Source organism: Sphaerodactylus townsendi, linkage group LG12 (genome assembly GCF_021028975.2).
Source record: "Sphaerodactylus townsendi isolate TG3544 linkage group LG12, MPM_Stown_v2.3, whole genome shotgun sequence".
Classification (NCBI taxonomy): Eukaryota; Metazoa; Chordata; class Lepidosauria; order Squamata; family Sphaerodactylidae; genus Sphaerodactylus; species Sphaerodactylus townsendi.
The window spans coordinates 25,277,455-25,302,037 of record NC_059436.1 but is presented as its reverse complement, the minus strand read 5'-3'; the positions used below and the strand labels follow the sequence as shown (position 1 = coordinate 25,302,037).

Genomic DNA, 24,583 nt, shown 5'->3' with positions numbered 1-24,583 from the left:
ATAATAAAGACAGGATATTGAGTCAGATTTCATGACATAGAAATCATTGGACTCTTCTAGAGTGTTATCATCAAACACTGAATTATGTCTTAATAAAAGCATAAACAGATTTAGTCATGTCTAAACAATAAAGCTCTCCCTGAAAACAAGTTGTCTGTATGTACTGCATGCCCAGGAAATTGCCATTGTCTAATGCTGTAAATTATCTTACACAAAAGTCTTCATACTATATATTTTGAGTGGATGAACCTTTCCCTTCAAATAACATGCAACTCATTCAAAGAATAGGAATATTTCAGTGGAATTAATTTTGCTCCTCAAAATTTCCTGATTTTCTATTTGGAAAAAACCTGAAGGAAGTCCTAGGAATGAGTAGAAAATATTTTTTACCCAAAAAAACATTTTCGAATCTTCACATCTCCTCCTAGGTTAGGTTGGATGTGTCACTGGGAGACAGCGGGCTTCATCTGGGCTTTGCCAGCAAGCGTAAAATTCAGAATTGCCCAGGGACATGCATGAACTCCCCCGCCCTGGAAAGATGTCACTGATTTCATTTGTTTGTTGACTTCTTACAACTTTTATATCCCACCTTATAGTTCTAGGCGACTTGCACTAATAATTAGAAAGATTTCTAGTTAAAACCCAGATATCAATGAGCAAGTCCTCAGTGCTGTGTTGGGGCGGGGGCTCGTTTCAGGAGTGTGAGCAGCTGCAGAAGATGTATGGTGGACACATGGATGAGAGGACCCTGGAGAAGACGCAGCAGCAGCACCTCCTCTACCAGCAGGAGCAGCACCAGCAAATCCTGCAGCAACTCCAGGTACGGCAGGAGGGTCGGGGAGGAGCTGAGCCTCCCTGGTTCCTGTCCCTAAGTGGTGAAATCATCTCCCCCAGCACCCCCCAGAGCACTCCAGGGGTCTGCCTGCCTGCCTTCAGGGGCGCCTGCAGACTGCCACGGTTTGCAGCCACCTGCTCACTTCAGCCTTTTTGCTCTCTGTACTCATAACCTCACTTAGTTTCTGCACTGCTCTGCCCAGCAGTCTGTAGCCAAATAACTGCTTCTTTTGGGGGCAACCTGGATGGGGGCTGCTCTGCTTGCGCCTGCAGTCTGGACAGCTTCTCACCAAGACACCCCCCCCCCAACCCCCTTCCTGTGCCTGAAACAGGATTGTGTCTGTCCTCCGCAGCCCTCTCCACCATTACAAGCCCCAGGAGAAAACCAGCCAGCTCTTCTCACCCACCAGCTGCAAAGGTAGGAGCTCTTCTGCACTTCTTGGGGCTGGTGTGATCTTGCTGCCTCAAGAGGGAGGGCGCGCATCCTTCGAATCCTGGGGGCTGTCTCCCCTCTGTCGCTTGGGGCTCATTCTAGCCCCGTGTGAGATGGTCAGTCCGCACTTGGGTCAGCACTTGTGAGCACTGGAGTGCCGTGTGCTTGGGCTTGGTGGCTCTCCGTCTTTGGCTCCCTCCTGTCTGTCCGCTCTCAGTCTGCAGCTGGGTCCCAGTGGATGGAGTACGAAGATGAATTCTAAGGTGGAAGACACCTCTGTGTCCTCCATCCCAGGGATCGGTAGGTAAGAAATTGAGAATGAAACTTCCAATACTATAATGCCCCTGTATTGATGGATTGTGTGGCCCTATTGGGAGTACTGTGCAGTTTCGGCCCTTTAGCTCAAAAAGGATATTGCAGATCTGAAAAAAGTACCAAAGAGGACAGTCTGGATGATTATAGGTTGGGGCACCTTTCTTCTAAGAAAAGGCGGGTGAGTCTGGGACTTCACTCTAGAAAGAGAGGAGATGATGGAAGCTTATAAAAGTATGGACAGAGCAAACTTTTTCTCCCTCCTCCCAAAGACTGGAGCTTATGGGCTCCCGATGAAGCCGATGGCCGTAGAGTCAGGGCGGAGGAAAGGAAATATTTCTTTAACTCAACAAGTGATTAAAGTCTGGGATTTGCTTCCTGAGGATGCAAGGATGGCCACTAAAGGGGATTTAACACCTGAATGGTCCATCAGTGGCTACTAGCCAAGGTGACTAAAAGGAACCTCCATGTTCAGAGAAATGAGTCCTGGTGCCGGGAGGCAGCACCAGTGGACGTCCTCGGCCTCTCTGCCCTGCTGCTGCCCCTTCGTCGTAGTTCCTTGGCCACTGGGTGAAGCTGTCGAACTGGACGGGCCACTGGTCTGATCCGGCAGGGCTGCTCTGGCTTTTTGTTTGGCACCTCCGGAACTGCTTTTGTGACCCACAAGGTCGCAAGGAGTCCAGTGGCATCTTGAAGAGCAGCAAAGTTTATTCTAGCAAAGGTGTTCATGACTTAGACTCATAAAAACCGTTGGAATAAACAGAGGTAATCGTCAATGTACGCTGGGTCCTGTTTAAGCTTGCTGCTGCATGCTAGTGTCAGTGACCCTCCAGCACGATCACGTCTGGCTTTGTGTGTGTGTGTGCACATGCAGGTTAAGGATTCAACCATCCAGCCCCCCTCCGACCCACCCCAGCAACCACCTCTTCCGGCAAGCGGACAGCAGCCCCCCTCCGACCAGCAGCAGCCTCCTCCAGAGCCACAGTAAGTGACCGTGACGTCTGAGCAGGTTGGTGCTTTCTTCTCTGGGCAGCAGACATTGAGCTAAGTGGTGGGGGCTCTTCCAGACTGACCCCACCCCAGCCCACCCCCTCGGAGAGCCACAGTAAGGGCCCAGCCCCTCCCCCCACCCCCCACTGAATCTGGGCACTGAATGGAACAGCTCTCTCTTCCTCACAGGTGCCACCTCGCAGTCGCAGTTCCAAGTGATGCCCTCTCACAGCGCCCTCTTCCAGCAGTCTGGCAGCTGCTCCCCTCCGCCCACCATGGCGCTGTCCTGCATGGGCATGCCGCAACAAGCACAAGGGCAGCCGGTCGCCATCCAAGTGCAGGAGCCGGGAGATGTGCTCGCGGGCAGCCTCCTGCAGGCCGGGCAGGGTATGGCCATCACCCCTGGTGCCAGCCAGCTCCAGATGCACCATCGCGCCAGTCTGATGGCCTGCCTGACTTATGGGCACAGACCCCTTTCCAAGCAGCTCAGCACGGACAGTGCCGAGTCACACAGGTACGGCTCTCGCAAACACTGGCCTCACCGGCTGAGAATGGTGCGGGTCCCTGCTGAACGCAATGGGAAGTACCGCAGCCTGCAGCAGGCCTCGCCTGCAGCTCAGGGGCTAACCAGATTTGGCTGCGTTGATCCCAGGGTTGCGCACTAGTGTGGGGGCCAGTGGGACGCCCATTTGGGATGCAGAATATGGCTGCCTAGCAAGCACGGGGTGGGGGTGGGATGCTGTAGTAGGGATGCCACAGCTGGGCCCAGCAGCCCCAGTGTGTCGTCACCGTTCTTGCTCAGTGTCCCTAAAGCTCTTGTCTCCATTCGCGCAGATACCCACCCTCTGGCTATGACCAGCTGCAGTTGCATCCTCACCTGTTTTCGGAGCAGGCCCGTGTTTCTCCAAGCAATTACAACGCGTCCCCTGCAGTGGGGTTCCCCCCCACGCAGGCCCTGAAGGTCCCGCCGCTGGAGCAGTTCCCCGCCTTCCCCCAGAGCGCCCATCAGCAGCACTACGCCACCTCTGCGCTGCAGCAGGCGCTGCTGTCCCCAACCCCCCCGGACTACAGCCGGCACCAGCAAATCCCGCACATCCTGCGCGGCCTGCTGTCGCCCCGGCACTCGCTCACGGGCCACGCGGACTTGCGGCTGCCCCCGGCAGAGGTTGCACAGCTGATCAAGAGGCGGCAGCAGCAGCAGCAGCAGCAGCAGCAGCAGCAGCAGCAAGAGGTTCAAGAGCTGATGCGACACATGAGCCAAGGGGAGACCGGGCACGTGGCGGCCCACGGACCCCAGAAACTCTCTGAGCGCCAGTCCCTGTCTTTGCCTTATCAGAACACTGACTCCTACCACCACCACCACCACCACCACCACCACCACCACACGAGCCCCCAGCACCTTTTAAAAGTGAGGGCCCACGAATGTATCCAGCCGGCCCACGGGTACGCCCCCCAGCCCACCCTGGTCCACTCGGAAAGCATGGAGGAGGAGGAAGAGGAGGAGGAGGCAGCGGAGTGTGTGTGTGAGCGGGACAGGGACGGCTTTCCAGACCATAAGACCAAAGGTTGCCATGAGCCTTCACTGCTCTTGGGCATCAGTGGGCCCGGGGACCCTGACTCTGTGCTTGGGACTGCTAAGAACGAACAGGAGTTGGGGGGACACCTTTACGGCCACCACCCAGCTGCTGCCTTCAGTCGGAACCAGGTGCCCTATCGAGGTAAGGCCAGGCGCAGCCAGAACCAATCGCCCTGCGGAGCTGAGCGGAGCGAAGGGGTGGGGGGTGGCGAGAGGCCAGAGCTTCCACCTCTGAGGAAGCCCAGCCAGGTTGGGGAGCGTGGGCCCGAGCCTGGGAATCAAAGCTCCAGCTGCTGGGAGCAGGCAGCAGGCGATGGGAAATGCCGCTACCCACACGAGAAGCCAGTGCTGACCTCTTGGAAGACCAAGGGCCCGGTGCGGCAGAAGGTGGGAGGAGGGAGGGCTTTGTGCCTTGGAGGAGGGAGGGGAGCTCCCCTTCTTCCTGAAGGCAGCCTTCCTTTGTGGGCTAGCTGAGTGGGGATGGGGGAGGCAGGCGGGAGAGCAGGCCAATGCTGGGGCTCCTAAATACGCTGCAAAATAAGCCAGCTAAATTAGGCTGGTCATCAGAATATCAAAGGCCTGCAGTAGAAATGAGACACCGGCCACTGAAGACGAAGGGGAAGGCTTGGCAAAAGCCACCTGCTAACCATGAGGACAGAAGGAAGCAAGTTCTGCACCGCAGGGCCTCTCCTGGTAGCGGATGAGCGTGGGGACACTTCTGTCCAAAGAGACAGCTCGGAAGGTGTCCCAGTCCCAGCCCACTAGGCCTGGAGACAGCCTAGCAGACAGTGAAGGGACGGCAAATCTGGCAGCTTTCAGACGCTTACAACAGGTTGCCCTGGTCAGTAACTGGGCAGCTGCGCTCTGGGTCAGCTGGACTTCCAGAGACCTTGGCGCCCTGGTGCTGCAGCAGCCTAGTCTCCAGCTACCAGAATGTGAGTGTGACTGTTGCCGATTCAGGCTTTCCCAAAGGGAACTGCAGTTGTTACGTTGGTCTAAGACAACAGCAAAAAATCACACTGGCCACAGCTGGATCTGAAGAGCCCGCCCCTGATCTGAAGTGGAGGCTCTTCCAGGACCAATGAAACTCCTCCCTAGTAGCACCCCCTGAGCTGCCACCCTCCACGCCACAGCTGACTCTGGACTCTGACTTGGCTGGTCCGTTGGCTCCTCAGGATCCTGTGGGAAGGAGAGTGTGTGTGTGTTTGCGTGTGTGCAGGTGCCACTGTCCCAATGTCCCCTCTCAGTGGTCTCAGATAAGATGAGCTCGCATTGGGCCTGCCTTGGCAGAGCTGAGGGTGCAGCCGGGGGAAAGGCTGACGGAGGCCATGATGCAGTCCTTGGTATGCAGGAGGGAGCAGAAGCGAAGGGCCTCTGCCTGCCTACCTGCCAGCCGGAGGGGCAGCCCGGGAGCAGAGAGGGGTGCTTCTGGCGCCGGGCCACTTGGGAGGACCGTTTTCCTGCTGTTCTCCTGCAATTGGGAAGGAGACTTTGCCTTTTCCATCTTGGCCACGTTGTGGTGGTGGGCTGTTCCTACCCTCTTGGCCTCTCTTTGCTCTCCATTCTCCAATCCTTCACTTGTGCCGGCTGATCCAGGGAAGAGACAGTGGACAGATTCCAACCTTCCTGCTCTGGTTTTCCACTTCATTTATCCTGTTTTTCCACCAAATACATCTGGGCAGCTTCTGTTGTTCTTCCCTTCTCCGCTTCATCCTTAAAACCCTGTGGGAGAAGTTTGGATAAGGGCGGGTGACTGGCCCATTTCGGAGGGGGGGGGGCTTCAACCGAGGTCTGCCTCATACTAACCCAACCCGCTGACCTCTTCACCCCAGGGCAACTGGCACCCGCACTGGAAGAGCTCGAACCCCCCCTCTCTCTTCATGCCCTGTATCATTCAGCAGGAAGACGGAGCTGGCTGTGGAGTTCAGGGGCAAAGTCCCCTCTTGTCATGCCCCTGCTGGGACGGAGCTTCTCCAAGACACCTCATTTGCTCTGGGAGGCCATAAATGGGCAGGGAGGTGGCCTTTGCCCCCCCAACACAGCAGTTTCTGCTGGGGCTGACCTTTGGCTGCCCCTTTGGAAGGAGGAGGGCCTTCCCTGAGTGACAGCAGGCCGCCTCAAGGACCTGGCGAGTGTGGAAGGCCCAGCAAAGCCTGCCAGGTGGTCTCCCATTCTGTGCTGTGACCCGGTGCCCTAGATGGGGCCCCTGGAGGCGGGCCCTTCTCCAGGCAGGGAGATGCCTTGTGTCGACTGTGGTCTGCCACTTGAAGGCAAGAGGGTCTGCCCAGCTTGTGTGCCCTTCTCTCGAGGCCGTGTGCGCTGTGAGGCCAGGCATCTTGAAGAATGGCCATTGGCCCCAGGAGTCTCCTAAATCAATGTGTGCCGTAAAAAGTGTGTTTGCAGAGTGTACCACGGGCAGTGGTGGCAAATACATGGGACTTGATTTGATCATTTGGAAAGTGGCTGCCAGGCTGCCAACATCCCCCCCCCCCCACCTTTGGACCTAGCCACATGTGGGGGTCTGCGGCAGCGTACCCGGTGTCTGGCTCTGTCGCTCCCCTTTCGGGAGGAGCAGGGTGGTTATTAGGGTCCTTTTCATTCCTGGTGATCCCAATTACTGTGGATGCAAAAACTTAATGTGAGGAACTTAATGTTTTGTCTCCCTTCTTTCCTTTCCTCCCCTCCCCAAGACTCCATGGTCACAAGTGGCCTGGAAAGAACCTCTCCAGGGGAAGCTGTGGAGATGCCGGCGGTAGATGGGCCAGGAGCTTATGCTGCAAGACCGGTTTCTGGTGCCCCCCACAGAGCCCGGCCCCTGCAGAGACATCACACCATCCAGAACAGTGATGATGCCTACGTAGGTGGTTTGCCGCCTGCCCTTCCCTGGGGTGTTGTTGTGGGGTGGGGTCTGTGTCCACACTGCCCATCTCCTCTGGAGCTTGGGAGGGTCAGTCCCCTTGTCAGTCTTCTTCCCCCTGGCCCACGGGCTGGCATGACCCTCTTGCTCGTCTTGAAGCTCCAGTGCATGCGGTCTTGCTGACGTGGTTTTTTCTTTCCCTTCCCCCCCCCCCCCAGGTGCAACTGGACACACTACCGGGCATGAGTCTCATGGCTGGGAAGGCCTTAAGCTCTGCACGCATGTCAGACGCCGTGCTTAGCCAGTCACCGCTCCATGACAGGGAGAACGCAGGTGAGGGGGGCAGCAGGGTCCCCAAGTGCTTGTCCTGGGAGGGGAAACGGGGAGGAGCCAGGAGGCCCAGGGTGGAAGGCCCTGCCCCCGCACTTGAAGGCAGGTGTGTCCGCTCGGTCTTGATGAACAGCCTGTGAACAGCCTGCGATGTGGGCTCACCCCCCCCCCCCCCCCCCCGAGGGTGCTAAAAGGCCACCTTCCTTTAACCAGACTAATCTTGGGGGTGAGGAAACGCCTCCTCGGTGGGGCGTAGGCAGGGTGGGCAGCTTCCTCCTTCCTGTCGGGGGAGGGACTTTGCATGCATTTGCCATGAACTCCACTTCTGAATCCAAAGGACAAGTTGCTGGCTGCTCCCCTAACTGAACGGGCCCTCGGAGCTCCATCCTGCGCACGTGGCAAGGATCAGGTCCCACGTTCCTCCCCACTTTTTAGCATATGCTGTGTCCGGTTTTGCAGGGTGTGGGGAGAACTTGGAGGGTGAAGAGCAGCACCCCAGTCTAGGAGACGGCAGCCAGCATTTGAACACCTCTTGCTACCCCTCCACGTGTATTACTGATGTCCTGCTGAGTTACAAGCACCCAGAGTTGCCCTTTGGGATGGAGCAGGCTGGGGTCTAGAGAGCAGGCAGGCTACAGTAAGTACTGGGGACGCACAGGTGGGTGGGATGCTTGCGCCACATGCGGGGATCCGCGGCAGCGTACCCGGTGTCTGGCTCTGTCGCTCCCCTTTCGGGAGGAGCAGGGTAGTTATTAGGGTCCTTTTCATTCCTGGTGATCCCAATTACTGTGGATGCAAAAACAAACTTTAATGTTGTTAGCAATGTTTCTATCCAGCTGGGGGCAAAGATGACTGCAGTCTGGTCCCAGGGTCAGAAACAAGGGCAGGTCTGGCACAACCAGTAGCCCCTTTAGCCGGAACCAGCCCAGAAGCTGAGCGCTGGCCAGTCTGGCCCCGCTCTGCACTCCACCTCAGCTGGAGCCGGGAGACAGGCCTACAGGGGGCAGCTTGGTGCTGGCCGGCACCAGCTGCGTCCCAATGGGCCACAGGTGTCAGGAAAGCTCGTGCAGGTGTGGGCCTGCATCAGAGGTCCAGGTGGCCAGTTCTTGGGGTGAAGGAGGAGAGGATGCAGGTTTCTCCTTCTCATCCCTCTCTGATGAACTGGGTGGAATCACAGTGGAGAAAGGTGTTGGGGTTATAGTGGAGAGCTTGATGAAAATGTTGACTCTGTGTGGCAGCAGCAAAGAAAGCAGACTTATCTCGGGGTGTGTGTGTGTTTTCCTTTGGAACAGCATGGTTCAGTCCTTATGTGGAGCCGTGGGGCACCCACCTTCATTTGGAACTCTGTGTTCAGTTGTTGTTGCTGTTAACTTCATTTATAGCCCTCTTTCTCTCTGATTGCCATATCTAGGGAATGTTATTGCAGGGCTGCAACGAGGGCAGAAAAGGGCAACCTTTGAAACACCCTCCCTGTGAGGAAATTATAAACAGACAGGAACTTTAGAAGAAACAGGACTAAGACGGGGGCGCATGATAGAGGTTTATAAAATTATATAATGGGTGCAGAAAGTGAAGAGAGATCCCCCCCAGCTTTCCATGATCCTGGGATTTGGGGGCATCCATTCATGGGCAGCCCATTCAGAATGGACCAAAGTAACCACCATTTTATTTCTGTATTAAATGTGATGTACCTCCCTCCCCCAAAGGGCTCTGGGTGGTGTTTGTACTCGATTTTACTCAGTGAATCGTTGAACTCACTGCCAGAGGATGGGCACTGCCAGAGGATGAACAGAGGTGGCTTTGAAAGAGGGCCCGGCAGATTCACGCAGGAGAGGCCTTCAGTGGCTGCCTACTGGCCATGTGGACTCCTCGATCCACAGCGGTCACCAACCTCTGCATCCGGGGGTGGGGGGGTGGTGGTGGTGTCCTCAGCCTTGCTGCTCTGATTGGTCTTGATGGGCAGCTGTGCCAAACAGGATGCTGGACTTGATGGGGCCTGGCTGGGCTGATTCAACAGGACTGTTTCTGTGGCTGGGCCTAGAGAGCATCGCATCGGTTGTTCAGAGGAGTGACACGGAGGGGAGGGGTCGGGGGTGGTTGTGGTTGTGGCTGGGCAGCAGGGCGTTCCTGGCACCCACACTGTGCTGTTTCTTCTTGGCAGGGGTGTGTACAGCTTTGAAACGAAAAGGTCCATTTCAAACCAACAGTATCTTGCAGCGTTGCACCAAATGGCCGTAGCGTTTCTTCTTGACGGAACATTGACGGCTGCTCCTCCTCTTCCTCTTTGGTTCAACAGTGTGCTTGGTCCTTTTGGATGTCCCTTTTTGCCATATTTGTCTGTGATGCCAGCCATCCTGGAGTCACCAGCGCGCTCCTCATCCGTAGGCACAGGAGCCCTCCCCCAGCAGCAGGCAGCGGGTGCATCTCGGCAGAAGGGTTGAGAGGAACGCTGCCTGCTAGCCAGCAATAAACAGATGCTTTGGATGCCCCCTCTTCAGGATCTGCCACACCACCCCCACGCACAGTGATCAGCAGAGCTGAGGACCCTGCAGCAGAGGCTCCATGCGCCCCCCGGCCTTCCTTGGATTCTTTGCCTCCCTCTCCCTCCAGCACACGGCAGCTTGCCCCCCCCCCCCTTCGGCCCCTCTCCCCACCCGGTAGTGGTGCAATATTGCTTTTGTGTGTCTTTCCTTTGTTCGCCTTCCTCTTTTGGCTTTTGCCCTTCAGCTACAGAGTTTGTCCCCTTCCTTCTCCGTTGGAGTTCCTGTCTGTTCCCGTCTGATCGACGTGCTTCAGTTTTTTTTACCTCCACCCCTTTAATTATAATGTGAGAATCTATTTCTCATTTTTAACTCTCCTCCCGATCATGTAGGAATTTGTTTGAGTAAATGCTTTATTAATATTATTATAAATTAATTAATAAGAGGCAAAAGGAACACATATGAGAGAACTCTTCCCTTGGGCCTGCGTGCTGCCCCTGCTGCCCCTAGGATTATTGCCCCCGCCCCCCGCACGCACACTTGTGCCAGTGATGGAAAGTGGGGCTTCCCCTCATGCCCCCCCCCCTCTCAATCTTTGCCGGACTTTGCTTTCTGTGCCTGATGCAGGTACGGGGGACCCTCCAGCATCTGGGCCTTCGGGGAGTTTTGTGTCATCAGTTTTGCCTTGGGGACTTTTGGAAAAGCTACAACAGAAAATTCCTATTTCTGACACTTTTTGGAATAATTTTTTTAAAGAAAAAAATCAGTTCAGCCCTCCAATATTTGCACAGAAGAAGTGCGAGACCAGCCCGGCTGAGGTTCTTCAGCTGCCGCTGTCTCTTCTTCGTGGTTTTTGCCTCCTCCACTGTGGTTTCCCCGCTTCCAGGTGCCGAGATCAGCCAGCGGTGGCCACGCATCCCCTTTCGGACGCAGCCCTTATCCTGGAACTCCCTTGCCCGAGGCGGGGGCAGCGTTTGGAGGGCTGCTGCCCACCCCTCTGTCAGGAGAGGGCCAGTGGTTTGGGTTTACGTGACCTCGTGTGTGTTCCTGAGAGGTGCCACCGTCCACCCGCCACTGACACGCCAGCTGCGCAGGGACTCATCTGTTGCACCCTCTGGCAGGATCACACCCTGTTCTTTTCTTCGTTGTTTTTTTAACCGTTGCTTTGTATTGTAGTAATCAATACTTGCAGTATATGTTGAATGTATGATATACTTTGCTATTATTTCTGTTTTGGAGAATGTCCAGAGTATTTTTCTCATTTACGTTGGACTCAAAAACAACAAAGCCAACCCTGCTTCCCACAAAATCCCCGCCCCCCCCCAAGATCTTCAGTAAATTCTTCAATATTTTTTTGTGGGTCATTTGCAGCTAGTAACTTAGTTGGACGTGGGATCATGACCAATAAAGCCATGGTTATGCTTGGCTCTCTGCCTGGTCTGGCTTCTCTCTGGCTTCTGGGTGTTTGTGGGGTGGTGGTGGAGGTTCTCAGGGGGCTGGCCCTGGTCAGGAGATCAGTGGGGCTTGGCGATGGCCAGGACCTTGTCCAAGGGTTCGGGTTTGGCACACCTGGCAGCATTGGTCGTCTGCCCACTCTCCTCCCCTCCTTTCCCTGGGCTGCTGCCAACAGTGTCTGCCCCTGGCACCGGCTGTCAGCAGCACTCTCATGCCCAGGAGGCAGGCTGCTGCATGTGCCTTGGGTGAGCCCCACAAAGGTCCCCAGAAGGTGCTCAGGTGGCCGGCCCCCTCCACTGAGGCTTCCTCAGGCTGCACCCCGTCAAGAGTGCTGCCATCGTGGGCTGGTGCCCTCCGAGCTGCCCCAGAGGAACACGGATGACAGAATCGCGCTGAGGTTTTTCAGGGGAGCTCTTGGGAGCTTCAGGTCCACTTTGAGCTTTGGGGCTGTCCTAGACTCCCATCCCCGGGAGATGTGCTGAGGCCAATCCTGAACATTTTCTTCTGGGTTGGTCTAGCATAGGGTAGGTATCAGTTCATCTTGGGGGCATCCTGTGGTAGCTTCTATCCCTGAGAATCTCTGCTGCTACTGGAAAATAAATGCACAAGTTCCTAACCTTTAAAGGCAGGGCTCAGCGAATGGGATGGGGCGGGGGGAGAGTTCGCTTGAGACCCAGGGCTCGGGGGGGATTTTCAGAGATCCAGGAGGGTGAAGGTTAGATTGCAGATTCTGGGCTCCCTTGGCATGGGCCTGTGTGGAGCTGGTGCTGCCTCGCTTTTGCCTGCCCACGGCCACCTCCTCTTCCTGGTGGTCAGTGGTCCAGTGCCCTCTGCCCAGCCCTCCATTCAGCTGATTAACTTTGCCTGCCAGAAACGAAGAAACAAAAAACGTGGGGCGCTCACTTGGGATCCTTGTGCCAGAAACAGACTGAGCCACTTGTGTTGACTTTGGTCTTGTGGCAGCATCAAGTTGCAGCTGACTTAAGGTGCCCCTGTAGGGCTTCCAAGGCCAGAGATGTTCAGCGTGGTCCCCCATTGCCTAGAGACCTGAGATGTCCTCGGCTGCCTCTTGGCCAAGTCCTTATCAGGACTGCTTAGCTCCTCAGGTCTGATGAGATCAAGCTCGTCTGGGATTAGGTCCTGCAACGCATTGCTCAACAAAAGGTGTCTCTTAGGCCTCTCTGGGCAGCGGTGGAACGTCAAATTGTGAGGCCGAGTAAAAGGGGCGGCTCTAGAAGACGAGACCTGCTCTGTGAACTGAGGTGTCTTTTGCTTTGCTTACATCAAAACTTGGGGAGATGGGGACCGGGCGAGGCTTCTTGGCAGGCCCCGTTTCTCTGCCTTGGTCCAAGCCCAGACTCCCTTCCTCTCCGCCTGTTCGCTGGGACTGGGTGCCTCGAGGCTTGCTGTGGGCTCTGCTTAGAAGCACTGGGAAGGGCCGAGCCAGAGGTTCGACCTCATTGTTCTCGGAGGCAGAACAGGACAGTCTGAAAAGGTCAGCTGCTGCTGCAGGCTTGCCTGGGCCAGCGATCTGAAGCTGGGCAGTGTGCACAGAGGGCAGAGTTCTCCTGGGCCGGGGTGGGGGGTGGGGGCCAGCTCCTGTCCAGCCAACCCAGGCCAAGGATTCACAAGATCCTGCTTGACTCACAAGGGCTCATCTGATTCAGAGCTGGCGCTGGGCCCCTGGGGGCGGCCTTGTTTTCCCCACTTTCTCTCGCCAGCCAGCCAGCCCCCTGGCCGGCTCTGCTCCCCTGAACGATGTGCTTGATCCTTGAACTCTCAGCGCCACATAGTCACGGCTGGGCGTGAATTCCCGCTTTACAGCTCTGACTTATCTCTAGCAATAAACAACCCTCTCCAGTATAAATAGCGGCAAACACAGACTGTGCAGCACTCTGGACCGCGGACACTGCAGACCAGATCGGGTGAGTGTGTTGCCTGCAGCCCTCGTAGATGCCGGCTCTTGGTGTGTGTCTCGTGCGCTGGGTGGGCCTGGTGTCTTTTGATAGTCTCTCCTGGATTCTGACTCCAGTGTACTGTGGGGGGGGGGGGGTTAGCAGGAGCACAAGGGAGCCCCCCCCCCCCCGCGCCCCACATCCTGGATTGAGATGGGGGAGTCAGGCCTCTGCTTGGCCGTTCCCTTTTTAAAAGGTGAGGCTTGTTCACAGAGGACTTGGGAGCCATCACAGGATGGTGCTTCTATGGTCCTCCAAGCCCTGGTGGTGGCTCATGGCATGGACTCCCTCTCTCATCCCCGGGTTGCCAGCTGCTGCTGGGGCATTGGCCTGGCTGTTTTCTGAAAGTAGGCTGGGGCCGGAACGTCTGTTTTGGTCTGACTCCGGAGGGCCATTTGGAAGGGTTTGTCCCCAGCGGTGTGTCCCAGACTCCCCAGCACATTCTCTGCCAGTGTGTAGGGAGCGTCTGATGGATGACTTGGAGGCCTCTTCCTCTCTCCCCTCAACTGTATGCTTCCTGGTTCCGATAGTGTTTGGAAGGAGTGGGGGAACCAGGAAGCTGGCATGCCCTTCCCCACCCCCAAGTGAAGGTTTTCTTCTGCTCCCAGGTTGGAACATCTCCCAAGATGAGAGGCCTTGGTGTGACCCTTGTCCTCTTGTTCCTCACAGGTGAGTCTGGGTGCCGTTGCATGGGGTGGTGTGGGGTGGCTGCCACAGGAGACTGCCTTCAGCCTTCGGCCAGCCTGTCTCCTGCCTTGGAAAAGGAGGGGGCAGCCCAAGACAGGCCCATGGAAATGGGTCAGAGGGGGGAATAGCTAGATGAAGGGAAGGGAAGGGAAGAAGTGTGGTGTTGGGGAGGGCAGCAGAGTCATTGTTCAAGGCTGGACTGGAGGGGCCTGTCTTGGTGAGGCCCCTCGTTGCATGCTTCCCGTGCAGGAACCCAGGCGAGCCACTTCTGGCAGCAAGATGAGCCCCCGCCCTCCCCCCTGGAGCGCTTCAGACAACAGTTCCAGAGCTGCCTGGAGTCTGCCAAGGACAATGTCAAGGAGATGGTGTCCCAGCTGGACCACTCCTACGTTGGCCAGCGCTTCAAGTGAGTGGTGGCTTTGGGCATTGGGGCGGGGGTGGTGGTGGCTGGGGGTGCCCAGCTGTGTCTGGCACTCTGCTAGAGAGGATGCCGTGGCTTTAGGAGATGGGAGGGGCTGGCTTTCTGGCCTCCCCAGATAACTGTTTTTGTTCTGGCAAAACCTGCTTTGTGCTCAGCACTACAGGGCCTGGCTGACTCCTCAGCAGATCTTGTCCTCCGTTTTGAGATCAGGCAGACTTTTCTATCGACCCACTCCCTTTTTCTCAGCTCCCTCCCTTTTTTGGTACTGATTTGTTGAACCAGATGGATAAACCACGGGGCAATGAAAAGGTGGCACACACTGTTGTGGTATTTAAGTGGGCCCCAACAAGACTGTTTGAGGAAGCCGTGGACACGAGAACATCAGAGGTGCCCTGCTGGATCAGACCAATGAGGGTCCATCCAGCCCAGCGTCTTTGCTCAGGCAGTGGCCAGCCAGTTCCTCTGAAGGCTGACAAGCCCCAGGGCTGAAGACCTCCCCAGACATAGTCTCCAAGCAGTGGGGCTCAGAGGTTTACTGCTTCTGAACATGGAGGTTCCTTTTACTCCACAGGGCTAGTAGCCGCTGCAGGACCTCTCTTCCATGAGCCTGTTTTAACCCTCTTTTAAAGCCAACTAAGTTAAGCGAGTGGCCTTCGCTACCACTGCTTGTAGTGAACTCTATCAGTTTAATGACTCCCTGAGTTTGTCCTCTAACTCAGTTGGGTACCCTGAGTTCTAGTAGTTTGGGAGAGGAAGAAGAAGCTTTCTGTGCCTGTCATGTCTCAAAATCATCAGGTGAGCAGTAAGGTAACAAGGTTTATTTACACGGACAACTTCCACAGTAATGCATCAGGCTGAGCAGGGGAAAACGACACAAACGCTCTCTTAAATCTAAAGCTGTCAACTGATGTAGCCCTCTCAACTACAGAAACCTCGACAGCTCGATACACAACAGTGTCCACTTTCTATAAATCCCTATCATATCTCTTCCTTGGTTGTCTTTTTTTTTTTAAAAAGGACACGGCCCAGACTCTCCAGCCTTTCACCCCAGGAAAGGGGCTTCAGTCCCTCGACCATCTTGGTTGCTCCCTTCTGCCCTTTCTCAGCTCTGCAACATCCTTTCTGAGTTAACAGCAGCCAGAACCGTGCACAGTATTCCCACTGAGTCATCACCACAGTATTTTATTTTCAGTTCATTTCCTGATGCCAATATACCCCCACCTCCCATAGGCAAATAGCAACTTGCTGGTGATCCCTGGCCCGAGCTCTGGTTCCAGTCTGATGAAACAGTCAGTCAAATGAGACCAGGGCCCTGGGGGATCTTGCCTAATTCCTAATGGCTTGTGAGATGGAGCTGGTTGCAAACAGTGATGGGATCTATCCACCACCTCTAGCTGGCCTTCTTTCCCTTTTCCCCTTCTCCCCTTTCTTGGTGAATGTTTAAGACCAGTTAAACTGTTTCCTCCCATCCTCTCTGGATTTTACATTTTATATTATTTAATATAAAAAGTTTGGATTTATGCCCTACTTTTTTCAACCATAGGGAATCTCAAAGCAGCTCACAAACTCCTTCCCTTCCTCTCTCCACGTGAGAGTTCGGAGAGAACTGTGACTAGCCCAAGGCCACTTAGCAGGCCTCATGTGTAGGAGTGGGGAAATAAATCCAGTTCACCAGAGTCCACACTTCTTAACCACTCTGCCACGCTGGCACTCAAATAAATATTGTCGAAGGCTTTCATGGCCAAAACCAAGTGGCTGTTGTGGGTTTTCTGGGCTGTGTGGCCGTGGTCTGGTAGTTTTTGCTTTTAACGTTTCACCCGCATCTGTGGTTGGCATCTTCAGAGGTCTGTCATGATAAGATGTGGCCAGCAGGGAAGAAGGGTGGTATTTGCTAGAGACGGCCCACGGCAGATCATCATGTCAACTTCAGTAGTTCAGTAAAGACCAACTGGGGTAATAACCTGGTGGGTTCCCCTCAGTTAGCCTCTGCTTTGCTGGGGGGTTGGCAGAGCGATCTTCTTTTCTTGGCAAGAGCCCCTCCGCCCCCGGCCCCAGAGAGGCTCCGTGGTCTCCCACAGCTGCCACACCCAAGCTGCACCAGGTGCCTGAAGGAGTCAGAGGGCCCCCCAGCTGCAGCACCGAAGCACCTGAGCATCAGTGACCAGCCGTGGAGGCGTGTCTTGGCCAGCGTGGTACCTGGCTCTAACTCTGCCCTCTTTCCTTCCTTCCTCCAGCCTGGACCTGGGCACCAAGGCAGAGGTGGTGGCTGCCATGACTGATCAGGTCCGGGAGCTCATGGCCCCCGGCGCCCAAGCCATCTCGGAGAGCCTGAGGAATGACTTCCACACGCTGACAGCGGACATGGTGCCCGTCAGGGAAAAGCTCCAGCCCCTCGTCGATAAAATGTACGCAGACCTGTACGAGGCGGGGCAGGCTTACCGCGCCAAGTTGACCCCCGTGGTGAAGGAGTGGCAGCAGAGCGTTCAGCAGGACATGGTGGCGCTGCAGAGCAAGGTGGAGCCCATCACTGCTGAGGCCCGGGAGAAGGTGCAGGCGCTGGTGGCCGACTTCCGCCAGAAGGCCAAGCCCTACCTGGATGAGATGCAGCAGGCCCTGAGGCAGAAGCTGCAGCTGGCCCAGGAGCGGGTCGTGCCCCGCATGGAAGAGATCCGTGCCATCCTCCAGGAGCAGGCCAGCAACTTGCGCGAGGCCATGGCCCCGCTGGTGCAGGGCGTCCGCGAGCGGGTGGGGCCAGCCTTGAAGGACTTGCAGACCCAGCTGCTGAGCTGGGTAAAAACCATCGAGGCAAACTTGCAGCAGCAGCAGCAACAGCAGCAACAGCAGCAGCAGCAGCCCTAGAGGCCTCCCACACACACACACTCTCTGTCTGGCAGATTTCCAGGCTGGGCGCCTGAACCATCTCTGTCTCCCTCCAGCTGGTGTCAAATAAAAGCCGTGCATGGGATGGCCTTGGTGTGCCAGGTGTCTGTTTCTGGGAAGGGGGGTGGGGGGTGGGGGCGGGCAGTACTGGGGGCAGACCCCCTTTTCTTTCTGGAGCTGTGCAGTGCAGCAGCATCTGGGAGGAGGGCTGGTGCCAGACTGGGCAGTCCTTGGCTGGCTCAGGGGGAAGGGTGCCCTTTGGGTGGGGAGGAGCTGGGGCTGCCCTCCCCTTTTTTGCAGGGAGGGGGCACTTTTCAGGCAGGGCTTTTGGGAACTGCTTCTGCCCCCCCCCCCCCTTTCCAGCCTAGTTCGCAGCAAGTTATGTCTAGACACTCAGTGGTCCTGAGGCTGTCTTGAAGAGAGAGGACACAGGGCGAGCCAGAGAGCAGTGGCCAGCGGTTGTGCTCCCTCCTGACTCAGGCAGCTGCTTCATCCTGTCCCAGATGTTGAGATTCCTCTGCGGCAGCAGGCCCAGGGACTCACCCCCGCCCCCCCCAAGAATCAGCTCCCAGGGCCTGCTGGAAGAGGCAGCAGGGGCAACTGTGCATGGGCTTTCTCAAGCTCTGCCTGCAAGTCCCCTCGAACCCCCTCTGCCTCGGTCCTGGACCCACATGGGGAGGGTAAAGGGACTTCCTCTGTATGCTCTGAATGGCTGGCGTTGCCTCTGCCGAGTCAGGGAGTCAGGGCCGTGCTGGGCCAGCCGCTTCCTCTCTTTCTCTCTCTCTCACACACACCCGGCTCTCCTCTGCTTCACCCCTGCAGGGCAACGTACGTGTGTGTGAGTGTGTGTGTTGGGAGTGGTGGAGCGCTTGCTCCCAGCCTGGGGTTGATGCTACTGCTGCTTCCCTGCTAGGTGGGCTCGGAAGAGCCCCAGGGGAGGGAGCTCATAGCCCAGGCCAGGACCTCTTCACGCCATGCATCCATCTGACACAGCCACCAAGAACAAGAGGAAGTCTGTCATGGTCTCAGCTGGGACTGGGACTGGTAAGAAATCTGGGTGCCTCCCCCGGACCCTCCCCTTTGGGCTGAAGGGGGCTGTCGCCCTGCTCCATTTCCTGAGTGAAGCCAGCCTCTCTGTGCAGGGCTAGCCAGGGGTCAGGGTTCTCCTTCCCATTTAGCCAGCACAATAGTCCTGTGAGGGGCTCGACAGAATATGTATGACTGGTTCAGGGTTTCCCAGGAAACTGAGGGGAGGGCGGGTGACATGAGGCCCTCCAGAGCCTTGACTGACACTAACTGCTAGGCTGCCCTGTGAGGGTCACCTGAACCAGGCACGATGGAGGGACCGCTGGTGGGGAAGGCAGAGGCCATCGAGGGGGGTGTTTGGCCACGCAGCAGATAAGGGTGAGCTGGAGCTCCAAATGGCACTCACCCTAACCCCACCCCGCCCCCCGGAAAGAGAGGTTTGTCTTCAAGGGGCTGCTGGACTCTGGTGTTCTTATTCTGAGCAGCACCTTAGAAACCAACAAGATTTCCAAGAAAAAAGTTTTTGGGGAAAGGGGGTCAAGGCATCCTCTGCAGATAAATGCAGTTTTCTCTGGAATTCTGAATGGAACAAAATCTTCACCAGTAGTTCTAAGAAGTTTTCTCTCTCTCTCTTGGCAGAGAACAGGCAGGAGGGGGTGCGGGAATGATTTTATTAGCTTCTCAGTGACCTCAGCCCCCCTGCAGTAATGCTCCCAAGTCCAGCGAGGGACCCTGGGGGGGGGTCAAGCTCCCCCTCCCACGCACCAGCTAGACAGGTGATGTCCAGCAGCAGACAGAGAGTTGGAGGACTTGAGATGCCAGAAAGACTGCAGGAAAAACTTCCTGAGATTTATTAGACCTGATCTGGCCTGGCCAGCGGCAGGAAAAAGAGAGATGATAAAACTCCTGGGAGCAGGAAGAGGCTGCTGCTTGTGCCATGACTGGACTCACATCCAGCTGTTCCACTGCAGAGCAGCCAGCTACCCTTTGAGATCCTGTTTGGGCTGCGGAGTCTAGTGCAAGTTGCTTCTGTTGATCTGCCCTGTCCCGACGACCTGAGAGACTGGCTGGCAGACCACTTTGAGCCTTCTTCGAGGGACGCTTTCTGGGGGAGGTCTGGCCCAGTTGGCTGCTGTGGGTTTTATGGGCTTGCATGGCCGTGCTCTGGTAGGTTTTGTCCACATCTATGGTTGGCCTCTTCAGAGGCGAGACGTATTTCTGGGGCACCTGGATCCAGCCGTCCAGTTCCGCAGACCCTGCTGATGGGCCACGTGTGATACTTGTGGTGGTTGGGGAAAGGGGCTGGTTTCCTGCTTTTGTTTTTTGTGGTTCTGACTTTCATTTCGCTGTTTGCTTGGGTGGCATTATGAGTCGCCTCTGAAAGGCAGGACCAAACGTTCCAATAAATAAAAATGAGATGTGTGCAGATATGATCCTTGTTTTATGCCTAGTGGTATGAAGGGGGGGGGGGCTGAGCTGGCCAGAGAGCCCAGTCCCCCATGCCTGCCCCACAGCTCACCTTGTAGAGGCAGAGGCTTCCACAGCCCCAGCCTGCCTTGTCTCTGAGCAGAGTTAGACTCAGCAGGCAGCTGCCACTGGCCTCTGGGTCTTGGTGTCCATGAGTCGCCGTGCCCAGTGCCCGAGGCTGAGCAGGTGACGCTTTCTGGCCTTTGCCCGTCCATGGCCTTGGTGCCCAGCCTGGCTGTGCTGTTGTGGCAGGAGCAGCCCTTCTGGGATGCCCTCTTTTCTTGCTTCTGCTTCCTGTAGCCGAGATTGGGCCCAGGGCTGAGCACCAGCTGCCTCCTGGATTTCTCTCCCACCCCTGAGACATTTCTGCCTAGGTTGGCCTGAGGGGATGCCCCTGCTAGCAGCGTTGCGCTGGGAGGGGCTGCCAAGGAAAGCGCTGGGAAGCCCCCCCCCAAGACCTCCCCTCCCAACAGACCTGTCCTCTCTGCTCCCTGGAGCCAGGGGCTGAAGCCTCTCCCACTCTCTTTCTGGGACTATTTGGCCAAAGTTCGGCAGTGCATGGGGGTGGGGGGTAACCATCAGTCGCCTGCCTCCCATTCTGGGGGAAGGTTTGCTTAAGGAGACTGTTGAGGAAATCCCCCTCTCTTCCAGCTGGGCCCACAGTTGCCATTTTGGCAGGGAAGACCGCCTGCCAGACCCTCTCCGGGCTTACCTGTGGTCTCCTTGTCTGCCCACCTGCCACGGAGTCCTGCTTCAGATGACTGTCCACTCAGTTGTCAAAGAGGCCCATGAAGGGCTGCCTGCATAGCACAAGGGGTGCCACCCGGTGATGGGAAGATGCCATGCGCAGATTCCACAACCAGACTCCAACTCATGACGGGGCTCAGGTGGGATCTATCAATGGCCAGTAGGGTGAGTGAAGGGAGCCTCCATATCCAGCCGCAGTCAACCTCTGCATCCCAGTTGTAGTATCCTGTGGGCCCAGAGTGGAGGTAAGCCTTCCTCCCCAGACAGTCAGAACACAGGAGAATCTGGCAGCTTCAACAATAGGCTCCTTTTTTCCTTCCAACAGGAAAGACACGTGTCCACCGGCAACTACAACCAACCCACCCTGAACTAAAGCGAAACAAGACCCCTTCCATACTGACCTTGACAGGGGAAACGAACCGGTTTGGGAGGTCTCCCTTAAAGGTGTACACACATACACTTGCTAACTCAGGTGTTTCACAAACCCTGTGGGGTGCAACAAATCTATTTGGGGGTGGGGAAAACTAGAAATATGAAGGCCCAGGGGGAAAGTAGAGAGGAGATTCCCCCGTCACCACCAAGGCCCATACCACATATTATTTGAAATGAACTATTTTAAGGCAAGGATTTACATGTTCAAAATGTACAGCATTTTGGGTTTCAAAACAGACACCAGGGAATTTGGAGGATCACTGAACTACCTCCTACGTAATATTTTTCTTGTGAAATGATTGGGATACTTTTTAATGCAAGGGTTTATTTACTCAAAACATGTCACATAAAAATGATAGCGTTCTTTCCTGCCAGTTTTCCCATGGGTGTGTGTGTGTGTGTGTTGTGGGACGGTGCTGCCAAAAATTTGTATGAAATGGAGTCTTCTATTTTGGAATGAGTAAAATCCTGCATAAGTTTAAAAAGGCCAGGAATTACCTCTTCTGTATCCAGGGCCGCTGGGTGGTTCCAGTCTGGAGCTGGGTGGTTCCGGTCCTTTTGGGTTTAGATGTGAGGGGGGGGGGGGCTGGCCTCATTGCCAAGGGGACACCATCTCAAGCCCTGCCTGGCACAACTGCTCTCAGCTGGACTTTTCCTTTCTTTCACTAACATATCTAGATGGCCACCTTTTTTCTGAGGTGACACTAATAAAAAAAGTTTGATAAATATTTTTACAAGTTACAAAATATAAACAAACTACCTCATCCTCCCAGGCAGGACAAGCCTCAGGCAGGTGGCTTGCAGTACTTTGAGAGGTCCAGGTTCACTCGGCCCACGACCTTAGCAGAATATCTGCCATGCTTTTTGGAGCTGGGATGCCTGAAATGAGGTCACAAAAGGCACGGTTGGCAGCAGCCGACAGGAGACAGGACGGCCAGCTCAAATTCCTTGTGCCGCTTGTAGTCGACCCACGTGGTCAGCGTAAGAACGAGACGAGACGCGGAGATAACATCTGGTGGAGATCGCCAGCAGCGGGAGCCCGGAGGTCCGTGTTCCTAGCGAGTCTCCCGCGTGCTCGTTCCTCGCACCTTTTATTGTTATTCTATCGGGGGCGTGTAGGAGGGAGGACCGGGGGGAGTTCCGGGAGAGCGGGAGGCGGGAGGTCGGGAGATCATCATGTGATGCATGATCTCACCTGGCTACGTGCGGAGAGGAGCGTAAGCGTCTGAGCCTAATCCTCACCTGGGGGCAAGACCATTGTCCCTGCGCCCGGTGACTGAGCCAGACAGTTCATGACCCGTGACTCATAGGGGGGATGAGGAGTGGGGGTGCGGTGCGACCAGAAGGCCGTAGGTCCGTTGGCGTCCCAACGTTCTACCACGGTGCTGCTGGGTCAGCAGTGCATTACTACATCTCCTCCTTTTTTACATTTTAGAAGGGGGCGAGAAATGCTAGGGGGTGATTTAAAGGGGCGCTTGTCTCCTCCATACGTCTGGTCAAGCTGACCCAGCTGCTTGTGTAACATTAGAACTTGGCGGATTTCGCGGGGTAAGGGAAGTTGAGGGGCTTCTTACACGTTACAGGCAATAGACACACATTGAACGAAACAAGATCCGATAGCGAGGCACACAATTAAACCAATGCAGAGCTGCACAATAGCACTCAACCATCCTCCCGGCCAGCTCCAGAGGGCTGACCACCAATGGGAGCAAAACATCATATTTCAGATTAGATACAACTTCTTGCAGCTCCGTGCTTTCATGTGAATCAATTGGAATTATCAGAAGATTAAAACAACACATATTATGTACATTCTCACAACCTTGGTGATGTAATAACAATAAGTAATCAATAGCGGCCACGATTGTCTAGGGTGCAGCTTGACGAAGTTCCTGCTGGGGCTGGAGGCATCCCAGAGCAGTGGAGGTAGAAGTTGATGGACTTACGCGGGGGCACAGGAGCCAGCCGACCAATAGTCTTAGCATTGTAGAAGCGAGTCCGGGGACTCCCACTAGGGAAGTTAGAGGCGAATACACAGCTTGGGAGAGAGGCGACAGCGATGGCGCTCCGAGCAGAGGTCGAAGAGCAGAAGCGGAGGCTTGGCCCGGCGTCGAGGCTCCCAGGGTGGAGCCACAGGTAGAGACGATGAGTGAGGCGACTGAGGCAACAAGAGTTCTGGCTTGAGAGTCGGGCGGGGATGTAATTAAGCGTTCTCTCCCCGCGGAGTCCCAGAACCTCTCCAGCCCCTGGGGAGCAGGATGTTCAACATCGGTGCGGAATGTCCTCCATGTGTGTGCAGTCTCAATTGGCCGAGCGGCCGATTTATGGGCCTGGAGTGGTTCCCCACGTTTGGCTACGCTGCGATCTGGCGGGCAGAGTGTTGGAATTAGTGGTTAGCGACAGTCTCTGGTGACAAAGGGAGAGAGCGCCAGCCGAGGGGTTTGAACTGAAGCGGGTCCCCAGTCGGCTCATAGCCATAGAGTGCTTGATGGATGAGAGCATTCGAAGGGGCTTAATGGGCACTCCAGACTGGGCTAGGAAGTCTCCGAGGCTTACAGGCGAGAAGCAGGCAGAGGAGCTTAGCAGGCTCCCCGACTTCCCTAGGTACCAGCCCAGGCAGAAAAGATGAGGCGTTACAGCGGCAGCAAACTGCTCCCCAGATGTTGGTCTGAGTGAAAGCTTCGTCAGGGGTGGCTGACGTCGCCATGCGTGCAGGAGGCAACAAACAGAACTTAAAAGGATGGTGGTCATGAGAGTTGGCGGTGATGATACGCAAAGAAACTGACACAGAGGGTTCCTCGGTGTCCGGGGTGGTGCTTGCTGAAGCCTTGCGACTCCTAGAGAGCTTGGCTGGTAGGTAGCACTTGGCGTCTCACCCCAGATCATTCGGTCTTTGGTTAGCGTTGGCCAGCGTTCCTGCTGAAGAACCGCTGGGGCGGGATCACTTTAGAGAGATGTGTTCCATCTCCCGGGATGGGGTTAGTTTCCTCTCCTCTGGCGCCACTCCATGGGTTAGCCCTGTCATGGCGGGCTCCGGAGTCCACAGGGACCTGTAGGAAGAGGGGACTGAAACACTTTCCCCTGGAGTTGTAGGGCGAGGTCTCCGCCAGGCCTCAGTTCTAGGTGCCGATGGCGGGGAGATGCGGAAGGATCGAGGAGTTTTTTGTTTGAGTTGGGGTTTAGAGTTTTAGAGTTTAATATAAGAAGGCTTGTTTTGCAGCCTGTGAAGGTTGCTTTTTTTCTTAATACCAATCCTCCTGGGGCCGCCTACTCTCTCTTTCTTTCAATGGTGTTTGACAGGGAGGGCAGGAGGCAGGAAGAAGAGCGACCCTGGTGAAATTAACTTCATAAAGCGTACAGTCAGGAGTGCGTCAAGAAGGCGAGAGGTCCGAACCTCGAGAGGAGACGACAGACAGGGTCCTAGAGAGATGTGTGGGTATGCATTGCTTAATCAGCAACACAAAGGGAACTTTAAGGCGCCTTTGTGGAGATAGGTACATCAGGAGAATGATGCAATCAGGCGATTAGAGGCAGATTCCTCGCACACAAACAAAAAAAAAAGGGGGGGGTTTCCGCTGCAAAGGGAAGTTGCCCTACCGTGGACCTTTGGTGGCTAACGCACTTGGGAAGGTTGGATAGTGCTAAAAAATTTTTTGTGTCCGAATTATCTTGGGGAATTGTCAGCCTGCAGAGGGCCGCTC

The 24,583-nt window shown here is 55.7% G+C and overlaps 2 protein-coding genes across 4 annotated transcripts in view; both read left to right on the top strand.

Moving 5' to 3' along the window:
• The window catches only part of SIK3 (SIK family kinase 3), a 103,618-nt gene extending 92,381 nt beyond the window's left edge, over positions 1-11,237 (top strand). For 2 of the 3 annotated variants that reach the window (XM_048512382.1, XM_048512380.1), the window contains 9 exons: positions 698-820; positions 1,167-1,252; positions 2,454-2,563; positions 2,759-3,083; positions 3,404-4,287; positions 6,836-7,002; positions 7,221-7,335; positions 7,792-7,969; positions 9,494-11,237. In XM_048512382.1, coding sequence (XP_048368339.1) covers positions 698-820; positions 1,167-1,252; positions 2,454-2,563; positions 2,759-3,083; positions 3,404-4,287; positions 6,836-7,002; positions 7,221-7,335; positions 7,792-7,952 — 1,971 coding nt within the window. In that variant the 3' untranslated portion in view covers positions 7,953-7,969; positions 9,494-11,237. The remainder of the gene's footprint in view (positions 1-697; positions 821-1,166; positions 1,253-2,453; positions 2,564-2,758; positions 3,084-3,403; positions 4,288-6,835; positions 7,003-7,220; positions 7,336-7,791; positions 7,970-9,493) is intronic. The other variant, XM_048512381.1, reaches the window with a different exon arrangement.
• A 135-nt stretch (positions 11,238-11,372) lies between these two features.
• On the top strand, positions 11,373-17,297 carry LOC125441662 (apolipoprotein A-I-like). The gene is made up of 4 exons (XM_048512383.1): positions 11,373-13,192; positions 13,831-13,891; positions 14,159-14,315; positions 16,565-17,297. Exons 2-4 carry the CDS (start codon positions 13,849-13,851, stop codon positions 17,187-17,189), a joined length of 825 nt encoding a protein of 274 aa, XP_048368340.1. The 5' UTR covers positions 11,373-13,192; positions 13,831-13,848; the 3' UTR covers positions 17,190-17,297.
• Positions 17,298-24,583: the final 7,286 nt, after the last annotated feature.

Coding starts and splice junctions, on each gene's coding strand:
- LOC125441662 (XM_048512383.1), top strand. CDS start 13,849: ATGAGAGGCCTTGGTGTGACCCTTGTCCTCTTGTTCCTCACAG. Junction 13,892..14,158: donor TGTCCTCTTGTTCCTCACAG/GTGAGTCTGGGT, acceptor CTTCCCGTGCAG/GAACCCAGGCGAGCCACTTC. Junction 14,316..16,564: donor TACGTTGGCCAGCGCTTCAA/GTGAGTGGTGGC, acceptor TCCTTCCTCCAG/CCTGGACCTGGGCACCAAGG.